At 47.5% G+C, this 25532-nt stretch overlaps 1 protein-coding gene across 1 annotated transcript; it reads left to right on the forward strand.

Moving 5' to 3' along the window:
• Positions 1-24987, forward strand: ITPRIP (inositol 1,4,5-trisphosphate receptor interacting protein). The gene is made up of 3 exons (XM_065639460.1): positions 1-225; positions 4933-5039; positions 19402-24987. Exon 3 carries the CDS (start codon positions 19415-19417, stop codon positions 21062-21064), a length of 1650 nt encoding a protein of 549 aa, XP_065495532.1. The 5' UTR covers positions 1-225; positions 4933-5039; positions 19402-19414; the 3' UTR covers positions 21065-24987.
• Positions 24988-25532: the final 545 nt, after the last annotated feature.

Genomic DNA, 25532 nt, shown 5'->3' on the forward strand with positions numbered 1-25532 from the left:
AGAGAGCAAACTGCAGCCCGCCGGAGGATGGTTCGGCTGCTAGGGCTGGCGGGGCTGGTTTGAAGGAGGAGAGAAACAAAACAAAAAGGGAAAGGAAACCCGCTCCGGCCAGGCTGGGCGGACTCTCCTGCACGGTGCGGAGCCGCCGCTGCGAGACGCCCCGACACCCGCCGGTCTGTGGGGACCTGCCGCGGGGAGCGGCGGCCCCGGCGGAGCCCCAGCCCGGTAAGTCCCGTCCGGGGGACCATGAGAACACGGTGGGGGCGGGTGTGGGGAGGCGGGCTCGGGAAGTGGGGGTGTCCCGCTTCTCCCCGGTGCCGCCGTAGTTTGCACGTGTTTGCGCGGTGGTTTTGGGGAGCAAAGCCGCAGGAGGGGGTGCGGCGGGTGCCGGTGTCCCTCTGCAACAGGTCACCTTGGTGTGACTTTCCCTGGGGTCTCTTTACGGAGTAACTTGTGCGGTTTGTGCTCTCTCAGTGCCTAAGTGGCCCGTCCCGGTGATTATTTGGGCATCGGGCCGGATCAGGCCCCTGAGGCGGGTTACGGTGCCCACCAAAGTTTCTACAGATCTTTTGGCTTACCTCTCCCAGCAGCCCAGGCAGGAGCCAAGCAAGGGGAGCAGAAGGCAGCCAGCTTTTGGGGGCCCCACCAGCGGCAGGACTGTCTACAGCTCCCTTTGGGGAATACATGGGGAACCTCTGCAGGACCAAGTCCCGCTGAATGGGGACCCCACAGACCCCTCTTCCTGCTGGTGCTCACAGCACAGGGTGTCCTGAGGACAGCGGTGGTCTCAGGCATGTACAGACCATGCAAAATGCGTCACTGAGCTTTGCTGCATGTTCAGTGTGACAGGGCTTGGGCTTAGATTGTTGCAAAACCTTTTTTGCCTTTCTTCTGAGATACAGTATACCTCTATAATGAGCAGAGACAAGGAGTGATGTTTTCAGTAGAGCTGCTGTTCATGTGTGTGGGCATCTTTTTGAAGATGGCCAGTAGGTATTTGTAGTTCATATCAGAGTGAGTCAGGACCAGGATACTGCAAGTCATGGGTTGTAAAACTGACACGCAGAACCAGAGCCTTAGTCGCCTTTGCATCTTCAACTTGGCAATCTTGCACTGAAGCAGTTCTCTTGGGAACTGCTGTATTAAAATCCTTCAGGAAAACAAAACGTGTTGCTATTGGTGTCTGTTATGTGGTCAGGCAAGATGAGCTCCAGCAGTGTCTCTAAGCAAACATCACGATTAATGTATTTTTAATGAGCGCTATAGACCTAAACCATACCCAGCACATCTCCTTCAGGCAGGAGTGTTTGGCATGAGGTGCCAGGCAAGGATCTGAGCTTCCGAGCAAGCAGCACCTGGAGAGGAGAGCAGCCGTAGTGCAGCATGGTTTGTTTTGTGAGGATTTTGAGTTTAGTTTGGTGATGAGAATGGTCTTCTGCAGCTCTGACTAAAGTGATTCTGTTTACCTTATAGACACCTGCTTTTAAAACCTACTGGTCCCAGTTTTCCTTAGAATACTTGAGAGAGGTTTCTTCAGTCCTTGAGGAAAAGCACAGCATGGAAATTAGGAATGGAAACTTAAAGCCTTCTCTTCAATCTTGTTTTCAGCACAATAGATACTTCACACTGCTCCCATATGGGAAAAGCACATACTAAGTGTGATTGCCACAGATCTGGAGAGAGGTGAATTGATTTGCCAAAGGTCAGAGAGCCAATGTCAGTGTTGGGATCAGCCTGAGGGCTGCTTCGCTCCCAGCTGGTAGATGACACTTTTTTTTTTTTTTTTTTACACGATTCATGTGTGCAGAATGCAGAGATCTGTGTTTGTACCAACAGCATCTGCAAGGGAGAAGCCACCTGTGCACACCAAAGGCATTGTACCTCTTTATCAAGAACACAGGCAGTTGGCCCTGCCCACCTGTCTTCCTCTTTTTGTTGCTTGGAGGGTTAAAATATACTAAGAAGAGACTTTTTTTTTCTTTTCTTTTTTTTTTCTCTCCCCTATAAGTGAGAGTAAATAGCCCTGGTCTGAGATTGGGCAATTGGGCTTTTCCTGAGTTATCGTTTCAGGCTCTCTGATGACTAGGGCCACCAAAGCTTCATGTCCTGCTCCCCTTCTGTTTTTTGTTGATTCTCTCCATGGCAATAAGTGCTCCCGTGTGCCTCTGCTGCACTATGGTCTCAGAGGGATGACAGTGCTTGTGATCCTCCTTATGTGGCAATGAGTAACAGGGGGAGGGAATCTGACCAGTAGAAATCCAACACTGGTGTTCCATGAGCTGATCTAACTAATTTCTGAGTTTGTTTTTTAAGCAAAAACTGTATGGTTTTCGTAAGGACAACATTAAGCTGGATTTTGTGATTGTTTACCTGGTGACTGTGGTTTCAGTGTCTTGGAGCGTGCCTGCAAATAAATCAGTGCCAATAGTGTGGTATCAGGAAATGCACTTAGGGGATTGTATTGTGATCTACTGTCTTTTTTTCCCCAATTCCTTAAATCAGTTCCCTGAGTGCAATGAGTACACAGCAAAAGGAGTGGTTTATTTTTCTAGTTGTATTGCTTTCTCCTACCACGACTGCCTCCTCTCTAAAACAACTGCCCTGGCAAAAAGTATCCTAAATTCAGTCTCTGTCAACAAGGTGAACATTAAGCAGCTCTTCTGGGGAGTGCTGATAAAGTATATTAATTCCATGAAGAGTCTGCATGAGTCTCCCTACTGTCCTGTGTTGTTCTGCCCTGCATACTCTGCTCTGCAGAACCACAATCCATAGCAATGGTGCAATGGAGAAGGGAGCTGAAAAAAAGTTTCTGGCTTGTTCCCTCAGATCCCCTTTAAAATGGGCTGTTGGGTGGGCCAGCTCTTTTTCTCCCAAGTGTTATTATAATCCATTTATACTGGGGAAAAGGCAGGTTTGCTGCCAGGCGGCATACTTTCCATCAGCACATGTAATTGCTGGGTAGTGGAGAGAGGTAGGGACTCTGGTTTTCAGGCAGGAGGGAGTATGACCAGAGTGTGTGCTGGGCGGCATCACTGTGTGCCTGACCATGAATTCCAGGTTTCGCAGGGATGTGGGCTCAGCTGTGTAAGCAAAACCTTCTGCCCACTCACCCCTCAGCGTGAGCAATAGGGAGGGAGGCAGCCACGTTTCAAGCAGCTCAAGGGACTGAGCTGGCCTAGTGGTGCAGCTGTGACAGGGCTCTTTTTTCAGCTTATTTTGATTTCTACACACGCATGGGCCACGCAAAGTTGGATGAGCCAACCTTGACTCTGCTGTACACAAGTCCACCTCCGAGCTGTGCTCTTCTGGCCAGCGGTTCAGCAAATAAACAGGGTTTCCTGCCACAACCTGAAGGTCAGACCAGTTGCTGAGGTTCACTGGAGCAGGGGCAAGCTTAACTTCTGGTATGGAGAGGAGGTACTTGTATAGGGCTGACCCATAACAAACACTGTGCTGTGTTGTCAGACTGCCTCTAAGGGAGCAAGAGAAGGTTTGTGTCTGCATGTGAGGATGCAGCGCAGAGGCACCCCACTGCTGAGAGGGACCTTCTTGTAGTTGCCTTAGACCATTCCATAAGGTTCAGTCAAGGTGTCTCCAACATCTGCACACATGTAGTACAGGGAGGCCCTGACTTAAACTCTCTCTTTCGAGATCTAAAATTTTTTTTAATGAGCGACAGCATGTAAGTCTTGTAGCAGCAGTTCTCACATGGCACTTCACAGCTCCTTCCCTCCTGCTGTACTTAACTGGCCGTGAGCCACCACGCAACCAGACATTGTGGTCCCTGAGGGCTAACGAACATCCACAGAGCAGATCCAGCCCTTTTGGGACTGGGTGTCTTGCTCTTGTGCCACTGCTGGTAGTGTCACAGCACTGGTTGAGCAGAGGCACAAGCAGCTCTGCAAGGTGCTGGGAGATCAAGGCTGAGCCCATTTGCCCCATTTGGCCTCACAGTTGAAGACAGAAATGGAGAAGTGCAACTGTACGCATGGTCTGGTCAGAGCCAGTACGTGGGAGGAGGGAAGATTGAGCCTTCCCCTCCCCAACAGCTGCTAAAGTGAAGGGGTTCAGGAGAGCAAGGATGTGTCAACCTAATACTGAGCCCTTAAAGGACCTGGCTCCAAAGCCCAGCTCAGCCCACGCTGTTCATGATTTCATCAGGCTTTGGATCAACACAGTTGGAGGGTTTGAAGTGGGGATCAGAGCTGGTAATGAGGGCAGTGGATTCCTATTCCCCAGCCCACTTGTGTGCAGCTGGGAGGGAGACATCTCCCTTGTCTGCCTGCAACCAGCTTGTCGGGCCCATCCTCTCCTTCTGGTTGGAGGACTTTGCTTTGTTTCCTCTTTTGTCTGAAATTTCTTAACTTCTCTCTCCGAAAATATGGTAGTTTATCTTTTGTGGTTCTGCGTTTCACAGCTTCCTGTATGCTCTTAAACTTATTTCCTGCCTCTTCTCTTGTGTTTTCTGTTTCTCACATTAGCTCACTAAACCCAGCTCCCCGAGCAAGTATTTCTACCTCACAAGCTGCTTACAGCAGCTAGATGCTTTTCCTGAGACAAACCAATCCCAGACAAAACTGTCCCAGCCCTTGCACTTACGCAGCTGCTAATTTGACTCTAATCCGTTTTAAAAGGAGAGGGCTGGCGGGTGAGGATGGAGTCAGAGAAGGGATGTCCTCGCTCGCTGGTATGTCTGCAACGCTGACGGACCTGCGGTGCAATTCGCACGCTTTCCCATGGGAGAAGCAGCGTTTTAATTCTTCCCTGATCACTTCAAAGCTGATTATTTCTGGTCTCTTGAGCTTTTATGATCATTTTATTAGGTAAGGAGGTGAGTTAATCTTTCTTTTAATCAATCCCTAATTTAGATAACTGCATTATGAACTCGTCTTCTGCCTGAGCTTCCTCATTTGTTCTCTTTGTGTTTTGCAGACTTCCTCGCTGTGATTCAGTTGTGAGTGACTGAATACAATCTTCTCTGCATTGTGGTGATAGTAGTAATGTGAAGTTTAATGAGCACCTGCAAAGTCGTGTAGCAGGTAAGTGCTCCGGGGGTCATTCTTCCTTCTAGATTTGATGTGATTTTAAAAAGCTTCTTGATGGGCTCTCACTGGGAGATTTTGAGTCTTGCAGCAGAAATGCCAGAAGGCAAGCGGTGTGGCTCATATTTTAGTAAATGTTCCCAGCAGCATGAGGGTCAGACAGCACTTGCAAAGTGATAGTAGAAATATTGTGAAGGTCTAATTTGGAAATTGCTTCAGTTTAGAAGAGCAGTGTTTAAAGCCTCTCTCTTTTGGCACTCGGTGTAAAATTGCCTTTATCTGACTGCTTGATACGGTTGAGGTCTAGTCAGAGAGGGACGGCAGAAGGGAACCAACGGGTTCAAGGTGTGATGGCAGCAGCTACTGCTGCATTTACTGCTGTGAAGGAAAATTTGCTAGAAGTATCTTACCCAGACTGGGAAAGCACTAGATCCCACCTCTCCCAGTTGTTAGTGGGAGAGCAAAGGCCTGGAAGTCCCTGGGCAACCTCTTGATGACAAGGGGACAGCAGAGGCAGCCAGCCTGAAGGGAAATCGTGGCTTTTACACGCCAGCGCTGTGTAGAGTTTTCATGTTTGTATGAAAACCCCTGAAAAACCTGCTGAAAGCAGAACTGCCAGGTGAAACCGAGACAGATGTCTGGCAGTGCCGTCGTGTGACTGTGTGACGGGAGGCTCTGCAGGTAGCAGTGGTGGGAAGGGAAGAACTGGCGCTGATGGCAGAGGGAGCCACCAGAGCAGCAGTCCTGGCTGCCACAATGTCCTGCTGCAGCTCTGAGTACCTGTTACTTCAGTACTCAACATCATTTTTTTTTTCTTATTTATTCTGGATCTGTGTCTGTGTTGGGTGGTGTCTGTCCCCTTCTTTCCACCCCAGTCAGTTCAAACGGCTGCTCTGCTCTCGCAAAGCTCAGCTCACAGCGTTCCCTGGCATGTTCCTCCAGCCAGCCCCGATCGAAGCTGTGAGAACTGGCCCATCGCCATCCTCCTGTATGTAAATGAAGCTCTTTCTCTTTCTTCCTTTCTCTCACTGTCTTTCATTATTATCCCTCTTCCAGAAGCAGGTTTTTCTGGCTGATCTAGCACATTATTTGTATCAGTGATATTTGCTTCAAGGCAGAGATGCTTTTTCAGCATTTACAGTGAAAACATCTGATGCACCCCAACTGCCATGTATGTGGCTTGGAAAAACCAAGCATGGTGTTGGCAAGGATGAGGACCATTGAGGCCAACTGTTGCAGAATTTAAGCCCTGTTAGGCACAGTTTCCAGTTCATATGGTTATTTCAGTTGCCTGGCAAAGGAAAATGTACTGTTCCTTCACTTTCCAAACCAGAGGGAAGCGCACGTAGAGAAGGTTCTTGCACCCAAGCAGAAAGTGACATTAGCTGTAAGGTGTCAGTTGAGCCACCTGTGTAACCAACTGCATCTTTCTCTGGGTTGCCTCAAGAAATGGTGGGTGCCATCGATTGGAAAGAGAGTCTGTGGCCAAACCCAAGTGAAAATCAGCTTCAGAGTGCCTTGCTTTCCATTCTTTCAAATTGTAGGGGATTTGGTGGGTGATGCTTGGGGAGTACCTGATGAGTGGGAGCAAACCATTCCCACGCTGCCTGTGGGGAGAGAAGTATCTCCCCAAGACAAGATACTACCTGTATGTGTCAGAATCCCAGCAGGGCTAACAGCTTGTTTTGGAGAAAGCACATGCAGTCATAAGGAGACTTTCCTACAGGTAGAGGTAGTTAAGCAGTAGTCTAGACTGCCTTAGGAGGCAGAGATGATTTGCTGGAAGCTTTTCAGAACAAAGTAGACAAAAACTTGCCAGAAACCATCCAGGCACAGTGTAGGCCATGAGTGTAGGCAGAGCGGGGAGACTGTATTGCTTTTTCAGACCTCTTTTTTTTCTCCTATTTTTTAAGTTGTCATCAAATGTTAATATGTACCAGACATGGAGTTAAGGAGATGTTCTCAAGCTTAAACTGTGACACTTGATGTTCACAGAATAGTGCTTCCCAGAGGGGCTTGTGTGTGTATCTGTGCCCAAAATGCTTAGATCCTAAGCTATTCCCTCCTGGATGTTCAGATACATGACTGCCACTGGTTTCAGATGAGCATTTGATTTCTAAAGGTTTCTGGGGGTTCAGCAACCAAATACCTTGGGACTGTTGGAAATGTGAGAGAAAACACTTGGATTTTCTGCAGCACAGCCACTTCTGCACTGAAGACTGCAACTCATTCATGATAATTGAAGAAGACCCTCAGCATTTTCTCCCAGGCTAGTGGGAGCAAGGATGCAATGGGTGTCTGTATTTTGGGTAGCTGGAATCCATCAGCTGACCCTCTCCTAGTGTAACACAGAGTGACATAAATAATCTGGTGTACTAGGTGACTTAAGGACATAGAACTCTACTGTGGTCCTACCTAGTGAGCTGGCTCTGCTCAGTCTAAGTATCATGGCCACACTCTTCTGCAGCCAAAGTCAAAAGACAGTCTGAAGTTGCTTGGCTGATGTCCATCCCACCTCCCTGTTGAGCCATAGCTGCTTCGTGCTCTTGGAATGAGTGCAGGGTTATGATCTCAGGCTGTGAAGGAGTTACAGGAAGAAATGTCAACTGAAAGGGTCGTGTTTGCATCATAAGTCATCCACAACACGTGCTCTCAGCTCAGTCTTGGATTATATTTGCTGTTAGTCCTGGACACTTTCAGTCTCCCATGCAGAGCTGGAATCCATCTTTGCTCCTTGCCTGCTGCAGCAGAGGGGATTTTGTGCCTATGAGCAGTGCCCCACATCTCTGACTCACAGTTCCCATTACGTTTTAACTCAGCCTTTAAGTGTGCAGAGAGGCTGTCCGTTGGCTTTGAAACAAAGCTTTCCTTTGTTGTGCTTATGTTATAAAGGAAGCAAGCATATGCATTGACCCCACACATCCCAAATGAAAACCACGTGGCTTCACAGCCTTAACATGTGTGTTTGGTACTTTTGTTACAGCAGTGCGTGTTACGTTGCTCTTATCCCAATGACTGTTTTCAGAGTTTTTCTGCCCAGCATTCAGTTTACAAACTCTTCAGGGAAAGGAAGAACTTTAAGATATTTTCTCTTGTTGGTAAGCAGAAGGGACTGTGCAGATAGCACATGAAAGTTATTAAATATGGGTGCATGTGGCAATAGGCTGGTCTCTGAGTCATTCCCTTGGGTGAAAATGGCTCTGAGTTGGTGGCCATGGGTGCAGAAAGGGTGAGCTTCACGGAAATATTGTACAGAAGTGGGGAAGTTTTGTTTTCTTGTATGGCTTTGCTTTTTTCTTCTGATTTTCATATATTCAGACTCATTTTGAAAAGCAGGGCTAGCCAGCAGCACATTGCAGCCAACATATTTGTGTGTGTGCGTGTCTCTTGGCAGTTTTAAGGTTTATGACTAGTGAGCCAAGACTGGGCTTACTGCTTCCCAAAGCACTTGTGTTGTTTCTCCTGTTCTTTTCTAGAGCCACCAGGTGATGCAGTAAGAGGGCCTGATGCTCCCTGCAGACACTGGTGTGCAATGCAGAGTGCCTCTGCTTAGATCAGGGAGTCACCCTAGGGAGAATCAGGAAACAGGGTATTGCTGTAAAAGTGCTATTTCTTGCTCTCTCCTCCTTCAACACCCTCTACCCATCCCTGCAGGGGCTTTCACAGTCTGGTTTGGTTTTTCGTTTTTATTTTTTACTTTATCTAAGGAACTATATTGTGTTTTATAAAAAAAAAAGCAGGGACTTCAGGCAATGGAATGAAGCATTGGTTTTCATTTCCGTGGTGACATTTTGGCTACAATAGCCAGCTTTTAAATACTGCTCCTCCCCAGCCGTTCGAGTACAAACAGCTGTAACTAGTTAGCAAAACAATAGTCCAATATCACACAAACGTCCAATCACATCGGGTGTTTTTGAGCCCTGTTTAAGCAGATACTTGGACCTGCAGGTCTTCTGACTTTCTCACTGAATCAAGACTGTGATGGAGTAGAAGATCTCAGATCAACCACATTCCCAGCCTGCAATGACAACTTCTTTTTGCCATGTTTTTGTTCAGCATCTCAGTGTGGAAGTGTCTGGCAACTACTGTGCTTTCTACTGCCTGTACTTTGTAAGTGCTCATTGCTACATGACTGAAACAGGCCTTGATAGTTTCACATGTAAAACATAACCATTCTGCAACTCATGTCTGAGCCGTGCCAATATCCACTTGTACTCTTCTTAGATGTGCTGGAGTGGTGTATCCCTGCTGTGAAGTCAACTGGCTAATAATGTTTCCACGAACCCTTTTAATACCGAAACATCCGTTTCATTGAAAGTACGATATACAGTAAAGTTGGATGTGTAGCAATGTAGGGTATAAGCTTACCTTGGGATGTGGAGAGTCGGAGTAACCACTCACTGATTTAACAACACTGCTGTGATTTTTCTCCACCTTGTTGAGAATTAAGTGGGGAAAAGGAGTGCAGATTCAAACAAACATCTTGGGAATCGAACCCTTCTTGTATCCTCACCAGCTTTCCCTGAGGAAACTGCCGGATCAGATCAATGAGCTGTGGCTGCCTGCAGGGGCAAGGGGAGGTTGTGCAGCTGAGAGGGTGACAGCCAGAGTGGGTCCCAGTGTGAGCACCAGGTGGAGGCCAGAGAGCATCTGTGTGGTGACATTGCTCCATACATTGTGGTTGACACTATGCGGCTTTCGGTAAAGCAGCAAGGGGGTTGTGTCCATCTGTGCTGATGAAAGATTGTACAAGGGAACAAACAGCTATTGCCCAGGGTCCCATCATTTTGGGCTTGAGGGGGAGGAAGGGGGAAAAAAAAACCCAAACCACAAAAGTTCAGTCTAGTCCAATTGTTTTCCTCGCAATTAACAGACAAAGTTTATTTGGCTTAAAAAGCCAGGCTGTTCCTGGCCAGGATCCTACCACAACAGCTCAGTACGTGGGTGGGAGCCACATGCACATTTCCTACCTTTCCTCTCCTGCCTCCCTCGCAGCCAGCGCTATGTTCCAATTCGTAAAAACCCTTCTTGGCCATAGCAGGGGGAACCCGAGGTGCTGCACAGATTGCCCACGTGCTGCTTACCAACAAGAACTGAGCTGGCTTGCACAGTCAAAAAGAAAAACAACGCATTCAGGCAACGAGTAGGATGCTGAGTTAACACTCTTCTCATGCTCTTAACTTTGTCTCCTGGTCTCCATGGGTACATCCTCTTGGATCCAGCCTTACAGTGAGTAAACAGTGAGTAAACAGTGAGTGCCTTGTGGGCGTGATGTGGTTCGGTGTTTATTTAGCAGTTCTTATAGCTGTCCTCGATGGTGGCTACCTGTTCCTGGGGCTAAGTTCTGTTCAGTGGTGTGATACCTGAGTACGCTGAGAAATAGTGACTTAGAAATATCCAGATAAATCCCCCACTTGCTGACAAAACTGAAAATCTAACAGGTGCCACATTTCTTTGAGTTTTGGAAAAGACCCCTAGAAGGCAAATAACTCCTTTTTGACCAGAAAAAAAAACTTTGTACTGTCTAGGCTTTGAGGGAAGGTAGGTCATGGGATTCTATGGCAACATCTTACAAATGCACCTGTGTGCAGAGAAAGCTGAGGTAGAAGGGAGGACCTGAACATCTTGAGTGCTATTGCAAGAAGAAACAAAATAGTCTGTCCTACTTTTACCCACAGCAGCCACTGGAAAGCTAGGGGCTCAAACTGCACCACAGTAGAGTTAATGAGGCATGAGAGGAAGCTTTCTGATGGCAAAGGCAGTAAATGACTGGAAGACATGAGAGAGAAACCCTGTCCTTTCCAGGGCAAGTCAAGCACTCCTCTGCTTGGAGAGGTGCTGGCAAAATCACTCCTCGCTTGGACCTGGGGCGGCACCGTAGTTTCTGCCTCCAGAGCGATGTCAGTGTCGTTCACGTGCTTATCCACCCCGAATCCGCCTGTCCATGGGAAGGGAGGACAACCTAGTCCTGTACACAGGATGAGCATCAGCATTTCCTTGGAAATACCTGATCTGGTGACCCGCAGGAGGAAAACATTGCTTCCGAAAATCCACAGCAGATTTGTTGGGCAGGATGTCTAACTCAGGCTGTGCGACTGACCCTGTTGGCACTGCAGCAGGCTCGGGACAGGATGTCCACGGGTGTTATAAAAGGCTAATGTGTTCTTGAACAGCAAAACAATAGTTTTCAGGCAAGTGACGTTGTCCAACTGCTGTCCTATGGCCAAGCAGCTAATCTGGGGTGGGGTTCCAGGCATGTTTTGGGAGGCAGTTGCTCTGCCATACTTGTCTTGTGTAGTCCTGAGCAGGCTATCTGTCTTGTTCTGGTTTTAAACATGGTTGTGGGACCAGTCCCAACAACCAGACCTCTGCACATCATGCGTTGGTGCATTTGGTCCTTTCCACTGGTGGCTTTAGAAGAGAGCCAAAGACAGAGCCCAATCTCACTAGACTGTGCTTAACCACCTGCAACTGTGCTGGGAACTGGAATTTGGTACTTTGTAGCATTAACTGAATGCTTGAGAAGACAAGTCAGACCATGAGTTATAGCTGCTGTGGCTTGAACTCTCCTGTCTCTGTCCGTAGCTCATCCCACCAATAGCCTGCACACAAGCTTAATTTGCAGAGGGTGAAAGAACAGCACAAGTTAGTGCCGCTCAGACTATGTATTGCATTTTTGTGGCTCCCTGTTACCCTGGCTGGGCTGTGTGCTCAAGAGATGTGTGATCTTTGGGTGGGCTGTGCTGAATCAAAGCTGATGGTGGAGCAAGAAGTGGGGGGGTCTTCATGGCTCTGTACAGATCTGGGGATGTGTTCTCACTGAAGCAGTGAGTTCTTAATCCTGGGGAGTAGAAACCAGCCGACGATACTCATCTGAGCTTCTGTGCTCTTGCTGCCTGTGCCAGGGCAAAGCTAGGCAGGATCACATGAGCTAAGGTATACACCAGCGGGGTGGGAGGGGTAAACTGGTGCAATAAACCCTTAGTCGTCCTGGGATGTGTTTCAGTACATGGGCTCTGAGTGTTGGCCTCAGCTACAAGGGCCCTCCAGCCCCCCTGAGGGTCCAGCGCTTCACCAGCCCCACCGGATGCCACAGCCCCACCTTGCTGACTCAAGTGAACGCTGAAACTCTTGGTCTGAGAGGCAGTGCTTTGGCATGAAGTCTCTCAGGAGCTGCATTAGTTGGCAGCATCCATCACACCGGGGTGCTGGATAACCCACTGGCCCCAACAAATGTGGGCTGACCTAGAAAGAAACCTCACTTGCTTTTGGTCTGAAGTTCTTCACCAAAATGGGACTCTTCCTCTGTCCAGCCCAGAAAATACTTCTTCAGTAAAATGGTCTCAAGAACCAGATATGTTTGAGTGAAGTCCTGCCAAAATTCTTCTAGTCCTGTGAAAGCCCAGGTCAAACCTGCAGAGCACAGCATTGATCTGGCAGCAACCAAGTGATGAGGCCAGGAACTTCAGAGGCTGGGAAGGAGACCAAAGCTTAGATTAATGTTACTTCGTCCTGAATTTGGAGGAGAACCTTCAGCAGAAGTTTCTGTCGTCCCAAGTAAGTGATCAGGCTTTTAGGGCATAGAAACATGCTCTGTTATTTCAAAATGTGCATATAAAATTAAAACCTGAAAATTTTCTCATTCTTCTCAGTGCAAGAGGCAAAATTTGAATAACAAATCCCCAGCAACTAATGGCAGAGACCAGTCTGATATCTTCATCAGGATATTGCTCTCTTTAGTGGTACCTTGCTTTTTTCCATGAACATCCATCAAGCACGTGTCTTTTCCTGAGGCTTTACACATAGCAGCTGGAAGGAAAACTGCCCTCACCATCTGTCCTGAGCCAGCAAAGACTTTTTGACTGCTCTGTAAATGTTGATGGGGAGATGGTGGAAAAACAGCAGCGTGGTGTGGGGTTGACTAAATAAATGCACCTCTCCAAGTTTTTGGCAGGATCAATAATACTGATGTGCATCTCTGCAATTCCCATTTCTGTTTCATTGCACATATTTCTTACAATTCAGAGCTTGTAGTCCCCAGTAAGAGAAAACATAATTTCTTCCTGCTGCAGCTGAACATACCTCTGAGTACCTCCAGAGGTGGCAACAGTATTTGCAAATTGGGGAAGCACATAGTGCATTGCTAAGGGCTTTCAGCAAACTTTTTGTCTTTACTAGGTTTTCATAAATGTATCAGAAGCATTTTCAGACTGTACATTCAAAGGCCAAAAGGCAATTTGTTTTCTGTTGCAGCAAGGAGAGGAATCAAGGAGCTCCCAGAAGCTCAGCCATGAGGGTGTATGGCTGAGGTGAGCCTGAAACCCCTGGACTTGAGGTTCACATCTTCCCAGTAAGAAAGTGCCAAGTGCAGGTTAGTGGCTGTTCTGGACTAATAATCTCTCCAGTCAAAACAAGCCATGGAGTCCTTTCCAGACCTCAAGGACCTTCCCCAAAAGAATCTCAGAAATCGTATTTGTTCCCATTAAAGTTATAGTTTCAACAACTTGGCAGCTTTCAATGAAAGAAACTCCCAAACAGCTGTAGTTTCCATCATCTCTGCAAATTGCCTCTTTTCTTGCAGCCTACCAAAGCAGAACACAATGTGGCAGCCACCTATTCACTGCCTTTGTGTCAGCCAAATTGCAGGAAGCAATTGAGTGTGTCATAAATGACGTCTTGGCGTATTCTGTTACTGAACGGCATTCAGTGGCTCGACTTGGGTTTTTCTAATCTAAGAACCAAAGCTGCAGCTCACTTCTATCTGGTATATTGCTGAATACCAGCCAGTGTGTGTTTTCCTTCCCATGATTCAAAACTTAAGGGAATAAAAAGATGGGAAAAATATGGCTGTATAAGGAACTCTTGAGGAAAGAAAGGTAATGAAAGGGAAATATTCTCCTGTGTCTTCAGAGAAGACGGAGGGTTATCTGGGCTTAGAGCACATGAGCAGCCTACAGAGGCAAGTTGCAAGATGCTGTTTAAATCTCTTCCTTTTCCTTTGCCAGACTGTGCAGGAGGTGGAAAAGTCTGAAGCTGCTGTGGAAAAGGGTGTGAGGAAGGCTTGGGAACATCAGAAGCTGACCACATTTTAGCTGGAAAGGACAGGACTTTGTTATGGCTTTGAGCATCATCATGTCTACAAAGGACTTTGTGGCTCGTGCAGGGAAATCCCTATAGCGGGGTGCGAGGGGGGCAGAGCACACACTGCCACAAGGCAGTGGCTGTCCCAGGTCAGCCCACATGAACACCAGATGAGCTCTGTGATGCTCCCAGGTGAGGAAGAGGAGGAGGTCTTCAAGGCAGAAGCTGAAGGTAGAGCTGGACTCTGCCACCATGCCACATAAAACATCACTAAGCAAATCTGCTTGCACTAGGTGCACTGCAAGCACTATTCATCTTCAGGGCTGACTACAGTCAGGAAACAGCACAATGGCTATTTTAATATTGGCTTGCAATAATCTCTGCAGATGATCTTCCTTCAAGGCCACTTGTTCAGGGACCCGGGTAATGCATGTGATGCAGAGACAGTTGCTGTAGAGATGCAGGCACAGCAAGTGCTGGTTCGCAAAGCTCAGTAGCAGTTTTTTGGCTTGAGGGGCTGCATTTGTGCAGGGGAGGAGCTGCAACTCTGCCTTTTTTCCAGTGCCAAGGGGCTGGGTCAGGTGGCCATGGCTGGTGAGTTACGTCTCACCTGAGGGACCATTTGCAAAGCTCCAGCTCCTTTCCTCTCCAGCCCTTGGCTTGGCTGGCAAAGCCCAAATGTGGCAAAGGAGAAGAGTCTTTTCCAGAGGCAGTTTTGGGGCAAGCCCCTCTAGGCATACTCACCCCTTGGTTTTTATGGTGTGAATGCAAGAGGATTTCAGCCAGCTCTCTAAGTCCTCATGCAGAGGGTGCTCTCCAGCCATCACCTAAGCTTAGGCAAGCCACTGCCTGCTTGTGCAAAGGTCTTACATGCTTGTGAGCTCCATGTGCTCCTTCTCCTTCCTTGCAACATGCTACCTGTAACCGTGCTCCAGGTGAGCAGGTGAACCAAAAATTACTGAAGGTAAGGGCTTTCAGATCAGCCTAGCATGAGAGCTGGCCTCCTTCTGCATGTGGCTGTATGGCACCAACCTGAACTGTATGATAGCAGTGTCCCCTTTCCATCTCGGGGCTCCCCATATCATCCAGGACCTGCTGTGGGGCTGATCGGGATCCTCCGGCCTTGGAGACTGCTTCAGGCTTGAAAGGATGAGGCTTAGCTTCTTTGGGAGCTGAGGGTGGAGGGTTGCAGGTGCTCTTGGTGAAGCCTTTGAACATACCAAGTGCTGCAGGATGCAGCTCATTGTTGTTTCTAATTGTGCAGCAGGGCTATCAGCTGCATTTATCTCTCTGAGCCCTTGCTCTCCAGCTGCAGAGTGGGATGGTGCCTGCCCTCTTACTTCCCAGGGTTGTTTAAGGTGGTTGTTAGTCTTAAAATTGGTGAAGCACCCACTCACTGCAGCAGCAAGGGAAACTAATTCTGGTTCCAGAGGTGGGTTTGAACAAGCAGCATCATGTGCTGAGCAGTGAGCAGAAATGGAGCTTTGCATGGAGACACTGAGGCTTTAAGTATCTGTTTGCTCCCAGCCCTCGTCCCTTCCCCAAGCATCTTTCCTAGGCCTTGCTGCTCCTTTCCCTGCTCTGTGCCCATGGGAGCACACAAGGTGGGTCTGTGCTGTCTCACCCAGGAACCCCCCAGCCCAGGGAGCGGGGCCTGGGCAGGCTCAGCTGCTCACAGAGGTGGCCTGTCCGCGATGCAGCAAGGACCACAGTGCCCTCCTTTGGGGGGATTTTGCAGCCCTGGGACTGCTGCAAGGGGGTCAGCAGAAGGTAGCTAGATGAAAGCCTGTTACCACGCCTGGACGTTGTCTGTGTTTTGAATGAGAAAAAAAACGGCAGGGCCAGAAATTTGGAAAAGGTTGAAGATCACTTTGGAAACTTGCTGTTCAAAAACTCATGAATACTTCTTTTTTTTCCCCTCATGCTTAAAATGTTGCTAAATTGAATGCATAGATGAAACAATGATGGTTCTCTTTTAGTCCTCAGCTTCGAAACATTTGGACTCTCTCCCTCTTCCCCACACAAAAGCTGTCTCATCCAGAGCAGGCATAAATATTTTTATCAGACTTAAATTGCCTGGGCTGAAGTTAAAAGCAAGTGAAAAGAGCAGCCTTTGTTATGGGGAAGGCTGGACCGCCCTAGCAGGCCGTGCTACTGGTTTCACCTGTATTATTTAGTTTTTCCATATTAGCCAGGAAAGCTGTGTCTGATGAGATGTGGGAAAGCTCTGCCCACACCACCCTTGCTGCTGTCAAGGCCAGGCTCCGCTGACCCCAGTCACTGAACATGATTAACCTTAAACCTTAACTGGGGTTAATGTTTGACTTCTTTTTCTGGTGTAAATAGCTACAGTAGCAAAAGAGCAGTTTTGACCAGGAAAACCTCCTCTGTTCAGGCTGAAAACAGACGTGCCTCATGTGAATTCATGTGACCTGAAGAAGCTGTCACTTCCAGTTTTCATCCTGACTCTCTTCCAGAGGTTGATGCTTGTAGAGTTTGCTGGGGGAAAAGGTTGTGGGCATGCTTCCTAACCTACTCCTGCAATATCAGCTGGGGTAGCCCAGACCATCAGTGTGACTCAGAACTAAGTCACCTTAGCCAGCAAGTGATGGACTTGTGGATGTCTGGCCTAACCCTGTTGGCTAGCAGAGTTTTGGGGCAGGTAACCTCTGGAAGCGGTGTGCCCATGTGCAGCTGGGCACAGGACAGTCGTGAAGGGTACCCAAAGATCCCAAGAAAGTTGTTCTTTCAGCCAAGTTCTTTCAGCCTAATGCATCTAAGAAGGAATCTGGTAACACTAAAACATCTCATGTGCAGGGATGGAGGTCTAGCAGGACAGAGTAGCAAAAGGAGGCACTGGGCCCTTGGCCATGTTATTTTTAAGCCTGGAAAGCACACGTGATCTGCAAGAGCGTAGAACTAAGGAAAAGAACTCGCCAGCGCTTCCTGCCCTGCCCCAGCAAACTGATAAAGGCCTTTGCAATGCAGGGCGATCCCAGTTTATTTTTAAAATGTGGCCAGGCATGGAGCTCACAGAATAACTGGAACACCCAGATTGGAGCATTAATTCAGCTTGAATTCATTGTCTGATGAATTTAAGAGTTAATGTAAATGCAAAAAGAACAAGAGCAGCCAGCAAACCATCTCCAAAGCAATGTCTGTGTAAGGGCATGCATCTCTGCGTACATGGGATCTAAAAAAATGGGTAGTTAGTAAACGTTACACAGGGAGGGGCATGTAACATTATCCTGAGCACCATGTGAATATTCTTGCTGCTTGGACAATGAATCTTAATCCTATTCCCTTCCTTTGTTATTCCAGTCCCAGCCCTCTCGTAAGCAAAGACAGTTGCATGCCAAAGGATACAGTTCCCATGTACAGTAACTGCTCACATTGAGGAGGTGTAGGTTCCTGCAGTCAAAAACCAGCAGTTAGTTGTGCAGTAATGATAACAAGGCCCACTAGAATGGATCTATCTTTATTGCATGCCCTGTGGAGGCATAAATGAAATTACCGGAGATGTTCTCCTTCTTGCCCAAATGCTGGGACAGCAGGGCTGCTGTGGTACCAAAACATGCTGGGTTCAGATCAGGAAAGAGCTATTGCAGGGGGAGAAAATTACAGCCCTCAGCTCCCAGTGCACACATGGTACCTCAACATCTCTTGGCTCTCTGTGGAACAGCCTCATTCCCGCACCAGGATGAATTGGTTTGTTAGGAATGAGGTCGCTCTTTCTGGTTTGATTCATTAGGTATTTTATGGATAGACCTTATTTCTGTAACAGAAACCCTTTTCTCTCAAACACACTTCTGAGGCATTAAAGGGGCTGTGTTAAAATTGCCCATCTGGAAGAAGAAATACCCCTGCTTGTCTGTCTTGTCCTTCTGATCTCCCCATGCTAGGACTGAGGGGTAATGTTGCTAGAAAGGAGGAAGGACTGGTGAGCTTGTCACATCACAGCAGTGGGTGACAACCTCAGATTGTCCTTTTCCTGAGCAGGCACTTGCAATCTTGATAGCAAGGCTAACCCTCCAGAAACAGAACTGCTTTAACCTGAGCACCTGCTGGCCCCGACCTCTGGGAAGCCTTGTCAGGGCCAGGCAGGTGCCCCAGCAATGGGACCATGTCCCAGAAATCTGGGAATTAAATTGTTTCATCACGAGCCCTATGGCATGGAAAGCTTTATTAAGTGTGAGATCTCTACAGCAGAGCCAGTAACCAAAGGAAGCAATTCCAAAACACCATAGCAGTCCCAGTCATGCCAAGGGTCTGTGCAAGGGGTGACATGTGGCTGGCACATGGCTGCCTGCAGCCAGCACAGTGACACCAAGACCCGGGATGTGTCCTCACAGCCAGGCTGAGGTCACTTCAAATAGGAGTGAGCTGGCTGCAAGCACAGCTCTTAAAGGGGTGCTTGGGGAAGATGGCTTAGATCAAAGCCATGGTGATTACTAGTGGCTTCCACAGATTAATAGTGAAGTAAGCAGCAAAAATAAACAATTTTATGTTTTTACAGCCACTGGGTTAAAGGAAACCCTTTCCAGTTTAGCAATCTTTCTGTCTCTGCTCTTTTTCTGGGGACCACAGTCATGCGGCATCCTGGGGGCTGGGAGGGTTTGCCACAGCCTGATCCTGCTGGTGCCGAAAGGCAGGAAGAGCTTTGCCTCTAGTGCCTGCTTAGAAGCACAAAACCATGCAGGCTTCTTCCCACCCAAGTACACATAACCAGCGCGGGCAGGGAAGATTGCTCTGATCCAGGCAGGCTGTGTGGGTCCTCGGACATGCTTAACACAGAAGGTGGCTGGGACAGCCCTGCCTATGCCATCACCACGTCTGCAACATCGGCCATATGTTGAGGGAAAGCAGCAGTCATCTCCAGCCATGCCTTTTCACATCTTGGGAGGTCCTGTCTGCTTCTTTCCCTTTCTGTCCTGAGAACTTTGAAGGTGGGAGGAAGAACATGCCCTCTCACACTGCCCCAACAGCATCACAGTGGGTTGACAGTAGCAAGCACATTCACAGTTCTGTTCTTTGTAGTTAATTTGATAAGAGGACAATTTCATCCTCATTATCTGCGATAAAGTATCTTTGGGAAGCTTGGTTGATATCTTGCAGGAACAGGCATGCACTCAGGAGCTTCTAGACTCAAGCAGTTTTTTCAGGGCTAGAAAGGATGCCAGATGCTAGAAAGGATGCCAGATGCTAGAAAGGATTCCTTTTTCTTCTTGAGGGAATGTACTCCAAATCATTGGTCATTTTGCCTTTTTTTCTCTTCCAGGGAAGGAACTGCCATGCCCGTGGGAATCTTTCGGGTGTGCCTAGTGGTGATTACAGCTATTGTTAACCACCCGCTCCTCTTCCCTAAAGAGAATGGCACTGTCCCTGAGAACATGGAAGAAATCATCCAGAAGATGAAGGAGCGGGAGGAGAGCCTTCGGCTGGAGCGGTTGCGCTTGGAGCAGGAAATCGCAGCCCAGGAAGCCACACAGAAGGCTCTGGAAAAGGCCGCAGAGGTAGTCAAGGAAAGCAAAGAGGAGAAGGTCCGATGGGATATGTGGACTGCCCTTTCCATGGTCATCTTCCTGCTGATTGAGCTCTGGAGGCAAGATTTCCAGGAAGGCAATTGGCAGGACACAGGAGGAGAAGAGGATGACATGGCTGTCCTGGGGAAAGCATTTAAGGGAGTGGCCTTCCCTGACAAGGCTGTCTTGGCCAGCTTCTATGAGAAGCGCATCCTGGGTACCACTGGAGACATGGCCCGGATGCGGGAGATGGTGGAAGGCTTTGCAGATGACTTGCTGGAGGCCTTGAGGAGTGCTTGTAACCGGGATGCTGACATGGAAGTGGAAGACTGCATGGGTGTGGGGAGCATGTATGAAAACTGGAGAGTGCGTAAACCTTTTGTCTGTGATCTGATAGTGCCTTTTGCCCCCCCAGAGCCATATTGTTTCCGGTCCCAGATCTGGTGCTCTGGCGACTCTTTTCCCCCAGATGAACAAGGTTATGGCACTATCAAGGTATGCAGGGCAGATGAGGATGTGACAGGTTGCATCTGTGACAAGACTAAACTAGGGGAAGATATGCTGTGCCTCCTCCATAGCCAAACCAATACTACCAGGCCCAGCAGTGAGATGGAAGACCTCCTGTGCTTCAAAAATACTCAATATCTGGATGCCAACCAAGTCATGAAGTGGTTCCAGATCGCGGTCACCAAGGCCTGGAACAGAATCTCCCACAAGTATGAATTCGACCTTTCCTTCAGCCTCTTGGACTCACCAGGAGCCCTGAAGATAAAATTTAGGTCAGGGAAATCAATTGCCTTCAATCTCACCCCTGTGGTGCAGTATGAGAACTCTGATGTTTACTTCATCTCTCATTTCCCTCGGAGCAGCCTGGCAGCTGACCTCCCCTCCAGCAATCATTGGTTTCTCACCTTTGCAGTGTATGAGAGGAGGTTCATCCAGCTGGTTTCCAAAACATTGCCTGCTAATGCTTGCCATGTCAGCTGCCTTCAGATCCTCTCCTTCCTCCATGGGAAGCAGTGCAGCCTCACAGGTCCAAGCGGGCTCACCAACTACCACCTGAAGACAGTGATGCTCCATCTCCTGCAGGCACGTCTCAGTCAGGACTGGGCCCCAGAGAAGTTGGAGGCCCGTCTACAGGACATGCTGAAATTCCTAGAGAAATGTTTGCATGAGAAGAAGCTCTACCACTTCTTCATTGGCAATGGGAATATACCAGCAGAGCTGTGCTTCCCCATCATATTCCAGAGGGCTGAGCCTCTCAACCTTTTCCGTCCCTTTGTACTACACAGGGACGTTTACAGGAAGACAGTGGACACATTCCACGAGATGCTCAGGAACATGTCTGCACTGATAAATGAGTACACAGTGCACATTCCTCTTGCACATGCCAATGGGATCCATAAGGAAGCTCTTTAACCAAAGCCAGCAGGAAAACACTTGTTCATCTAAGCACAAGTCCAGAGGGCAGCTTTCTGAAGCCTCTTGGAGACAACTGACTTTGCCAGTACAGCTTCTTGTCTGCAGCTGAACAGGTCCTGGGTCACGCTTTCTGCAATAAGGGAGAAGGGATGGGGAAAGGATGGGGCAAAACTGGATGACGTGGTATCGAAGTTCCTGCTCCACTGGTGTGCTGGCTGGGTTTTATGCAGCTAAGAATATATTTTTCTATTGTGTCTCAGTCATGCTACAGTGGTGGTGAGCAACAAATATGACTAATTTATTCAGATGCCTGCATGGCAAATGGTGGTGGTGGCCAAATACTTCATTTCCTTTGGAAGAGGGAGATAAGAAAAGGGTGGAGGAATCAGAGACAGGATCTTGGGATCACAGGAGCCTGTCTGCTTGCAGACAGCAGGAGCTCTGCAACCCTAATGGGAAGCACAATGTAAGACTGGGTGCTGATGGGGTAGGGGGTTCATGTGCAAGATCTGGACTGGATGGATTAAATCAACTGTAGCTCTTTCATTGAAAGATAGTTATTAAAAAAAAAAAAAAAGCACCTTCTTGATAGGACTTGCAGCAGTAGGTTAAATGGCTTGTCCTGTCCTTCAAAACCAGCCCTGCACATTTCTGCTCCCTAAGGAGCTTGTAGCAGAGCAGGCAGTGGGTTTTGTGTCTTCAGACCATTTCTTTTGAGGCTTCCATTTTATTCATGGTAACATAGCCAGTGGGTTATATTCCTGGGCATTTTCCATGCATAAATGAATAGGAACCTTTTTTTACCTTAGATAAAAGAGAGAAACAGCATTATTGGGTTCTGGCATTTTGGTTTATTTGTTTGTTTTCCTTACCTCGGGGCAGCAAGGCTGAGAACAGCCAAGAGAGAAAGGACTGCTACACGTTTTGCTTTCATAAAAGAAGCAGTTCTCCAAAATTATCCTGTAATGAAGCCAATCTCAGCAGTCTGGTAGCAGGAGGGAACAATCACCCTCCAAATGAGAGTGTGACTCTCCCAGCATGGTTTTAATGAGGCCAAGGCCAGCAGGATGGCTGTAAGTTAGGAGGAGGGGATGAAAGAGGTGCACATGTAGCTGAGCTTGGCAGTGCTGTCTCTGTAGCTGACTTGTGATCTGTGTCACATCCTGTCTGCTCCCAGATACCCAGGCAAAACTAATCCTGGATCACTGCTAGGGACAGTGTACAGCATGAGACTTATTATCCAGCCTGTTGATAAGTAAACTCTCTATAGATATGTCCTCTCCTCCTTTTTCATGATAAAAAACATTTCATCACCTCCTCGATGTCTGCTCTTGTCTGTCCTTCCACCAGCAAGGGACATTTCATGCACAAAGGTAGAGGAAACTGCAACTCCTGTTTCCACACCTGGTTTATAAGAAAGCACAGGGGGAGACAGGGAACTCTTTGCTCAAATTGCTGCTCCCCTTGGCTTTTATCCTCACAGCTATAGGGTGGTTAAGTAATATTTCTGAGCAGAAAGTAAGGGGTAGGTAGCAAAACGAGAGAGAAGAGGCTGACAGGTAATGCCAGTAGGAAAGAGTCTTGGATCATCAGTGCTTGGTTCAGCACCCTTGGCGGTAAGTGCCTGGGAGACTGCCAGGGCTGGCAGAGCAACAGGGCAGGACTAATTGCTAACGCTAATGAGTGCTTTAAGCTCCTAGCTTTCGTTAGCACAACCAAGCAAGCCTTCCCCAGTAGGAAAGAGGGTAGGAGCAGTCTCATGGGGCAAGGCAAGCAGGTAGTGACAAGCAGAGGTACAGGGAGGGTGGGTGAATACTGGAGCCTGGAGGCTACATTAGAAGCTGTGTAGTTGTTTGCAAACCCAAGCAATTTGCCATTTTTACCTGTCCAGGTTTACTGCACAGTGCCTGTAGCAGATCCAGCTTTGCGCGGGCTGCCGGCAGGGAGGTCATGCTGAAGCAGTTGTGGTCAGAGTTGCTTCTAAATGTGTTCCCAGCCAGAAAGAAAGAAAAATTTCTCTGCCATTTCCTGTCAGGAGTTTAAATTTAGCCTGTCCAAAGAACAGAAGCAAATTTGTGACCCAGGTCTCTCAGGAAATGATATTCAGGGTTGAAAAATAACTTTTATGTAAGGTTGAGCAGGGAGGGGATGAGAAGAAAAGGCTGTTGAACAGAATAAGGTAACTCCCCTGTTAAAATGTCAGAACAAAGCTTTGTGATGCCAGTCCTACAGGCTTGTAAGCAGGCCTAAACTTGTCTTTACACAGCTCTGAGCACTGCTGCTCAGACTGAAAGGGAATCTACACTGATAAGTGGATCAAATCTTTTGTTCTTAATTTTCTGTGTTTGTGTGCCTGTTCTCTCTTAAGCCCAAACTGACCCTGGAGTGTTCCCACAGGGTTTTGTTGAACCCAAGCTGGAGCTGAACCAAGGAATTTATGGATTTGATTCATCTGAAAGCACATTGCTTGGCTTAATTTTCCTACATGTGATATTCTCATTTTGCCTTGAGCACCTTTTAAAAGATTTGTTCTGTGCATTTAGGATGTGAGGGAACCCTCTTATACTTATCCAGGGGGTGAAGTGCTGTGTGATTATAAGCTGTGCTCCACTAAGCCTCAGGGCAGAGGTCTTCTTTGTTAAACCATGTACCAGTATATATATCAGAGGTATATGCGTGTCCCGTCTGAGGAAATGTGGGTACACAGCATCTCTCTGGATCAGACCTCTACAGTGGTACAAGGAGGCCATGATGTGAAGCGTATCATTCCTTGGACTGCCTTGTCACTCCTGTAGTAAATCTTTGCCCACCAAGGACTAGCCCTATCAGTAAAAGGCCACACTCACGTTTCATAAAAAAGGTTTATAAGACAGTTCAGCTACATCAGCTGTCAGCCAGTAAAAATATCCTAAGACATTTTAGTGCCACCCATGTTTAGTTCTGCCTTGATTGAAGTCTGGCTGGGCATTCATAGGAAGCAGCTTTAAAGGGTGGGGTTTTGTGGTTTGAAGTGAATAACGTTCTTTTAAAACCAAACAGCGTCATGGCATGTGAGTAACAAACACGCAACATCTCTTGGGTAATGCCCAGATCTCTGTGAGAGATCCTTGAGAAGGGTAAACTGCCTGTCCCAGACCCCTTTCTTGTGTCCAAGTGCTGTTCTTGCTATTTGCTAACCAGGTAAATTCAACAAATGAACTCCTATTGCCTTCTGCTGGTTTCCAGCCACTCTCTCCACCCTCAACTTGTGGTTTTAATATTTTACTATAGGTTCTGTCAAAGCAATGGAATTGGTGGTGGCTTGATAGCAGCAGCTGATCTACAACATCACCTCAGGAGCCATTTGCCTTTAGGAAATGTCTTGGTCTAAGGTTATTATTGCTGTTCAGGAGCTGAATGTTTTCTAAGGGAAACTGTTGGGAGTTCACTCTTTAGTATGTGGCAACAACAGAATACAGCTTCTCTCTGAGTTGCTCTGTATACAGGTCTTATGGGGTATAAAGATGTTTTTCAGCAAAGGGATCCAAAACTTTATACAGTATTCAAGTAGAAGGATTTGGTGCTTGTCCACCAGATGTTTTTAATGCGAAGCCTTTGCAATGTTTTCTCTGTGGTGAAGAAGTTAGACTTTTCCCACCTGTAACAGCTTAGCTGCTGGTCATTGAGGGGTTAGTTCTCATAGGATCCTACGTAGCAAATAGCTTTATTTATTACTTGTCTTTTTTTTTTAAGGATTGGGGGTGTGTGTGTAATATGTTAACTCAGAAGCAAAACTGTAGTATGAAGATCAATCTTGGCAATGCAGCTGACATGGGCAATAACACCAAAACTGTCCAATCTAAGGTCTTCCTTGATTGACAATGCTGTGTTCAAACCGCTGCTTTTGTAGCAGGACACTGTTGAATTTGTATAGATCTTTTCATGCCACTTTATTTATAATAAAGGAAGTCTTGTACAAAATCTAAAGAAGTGTTAAGTCTGTTTGGTTTCTAGTTTCCCCAAAAATGTTCTTGAGAGAGCAGAAGGATGGAGTGGGGATATGCCCAATGTGATCCTAGCACAGTGAGCCCAATAGCAAGAAGTCCTGTGATTAATGACCAACTGTAGGAATTGTTTCAGAATAAGATGCAAAGTGAACATATGGTGGAACAGGTATTCCAGAATAATGCCACGGATGTCAGACTTCCCAAGAAGATGAATCCACAGGAATTCAAAATAATTATTATTATCTCTGTTCAAAAAAGGGCCTTTTGTGGAAAGCTCCAAATATTGCTGGTAGGTGTTGCCGTTATTGGCTGAACCAGAAATCTCCCAAATTTCCAGTTCAGCTAGAGGAATCCTTTTTACTTGCTTGTTTTACAGGTATCCACAGCAACCACCCACCACCACTTAGCCTCCTGCTTAGCCCCTCTCCCTTGTTTAAGGGAATGGCACCTCCTTGTTAATATTCTACATGAGCTCTGGC

The sequence above is a fragment of the Caloenas nicobarica genome, chromosome 7 (assembly GCF_036013445.1).
Source record: "Caloenas nicobarica isolate bCalNic1 chromosome 7, bCalNic1.hap1, whole genome shotgun sequence".
Lineage (NCBI taxonomy): Eukaryota > Metazoa > Chordata > Aves > Columbiformes > Columbidae > Caloenas > Caloenas nicobarica.

Excerpts from the sequence above, each read along its gene's own strand:
- ITPRIP (XM_065639460.1), top strand. The coding sequence starts at position 19,415 with ATGCCCGTGGGAATCTTTCGGGTGTGCCTAGTGGTGATTACAGCTATT.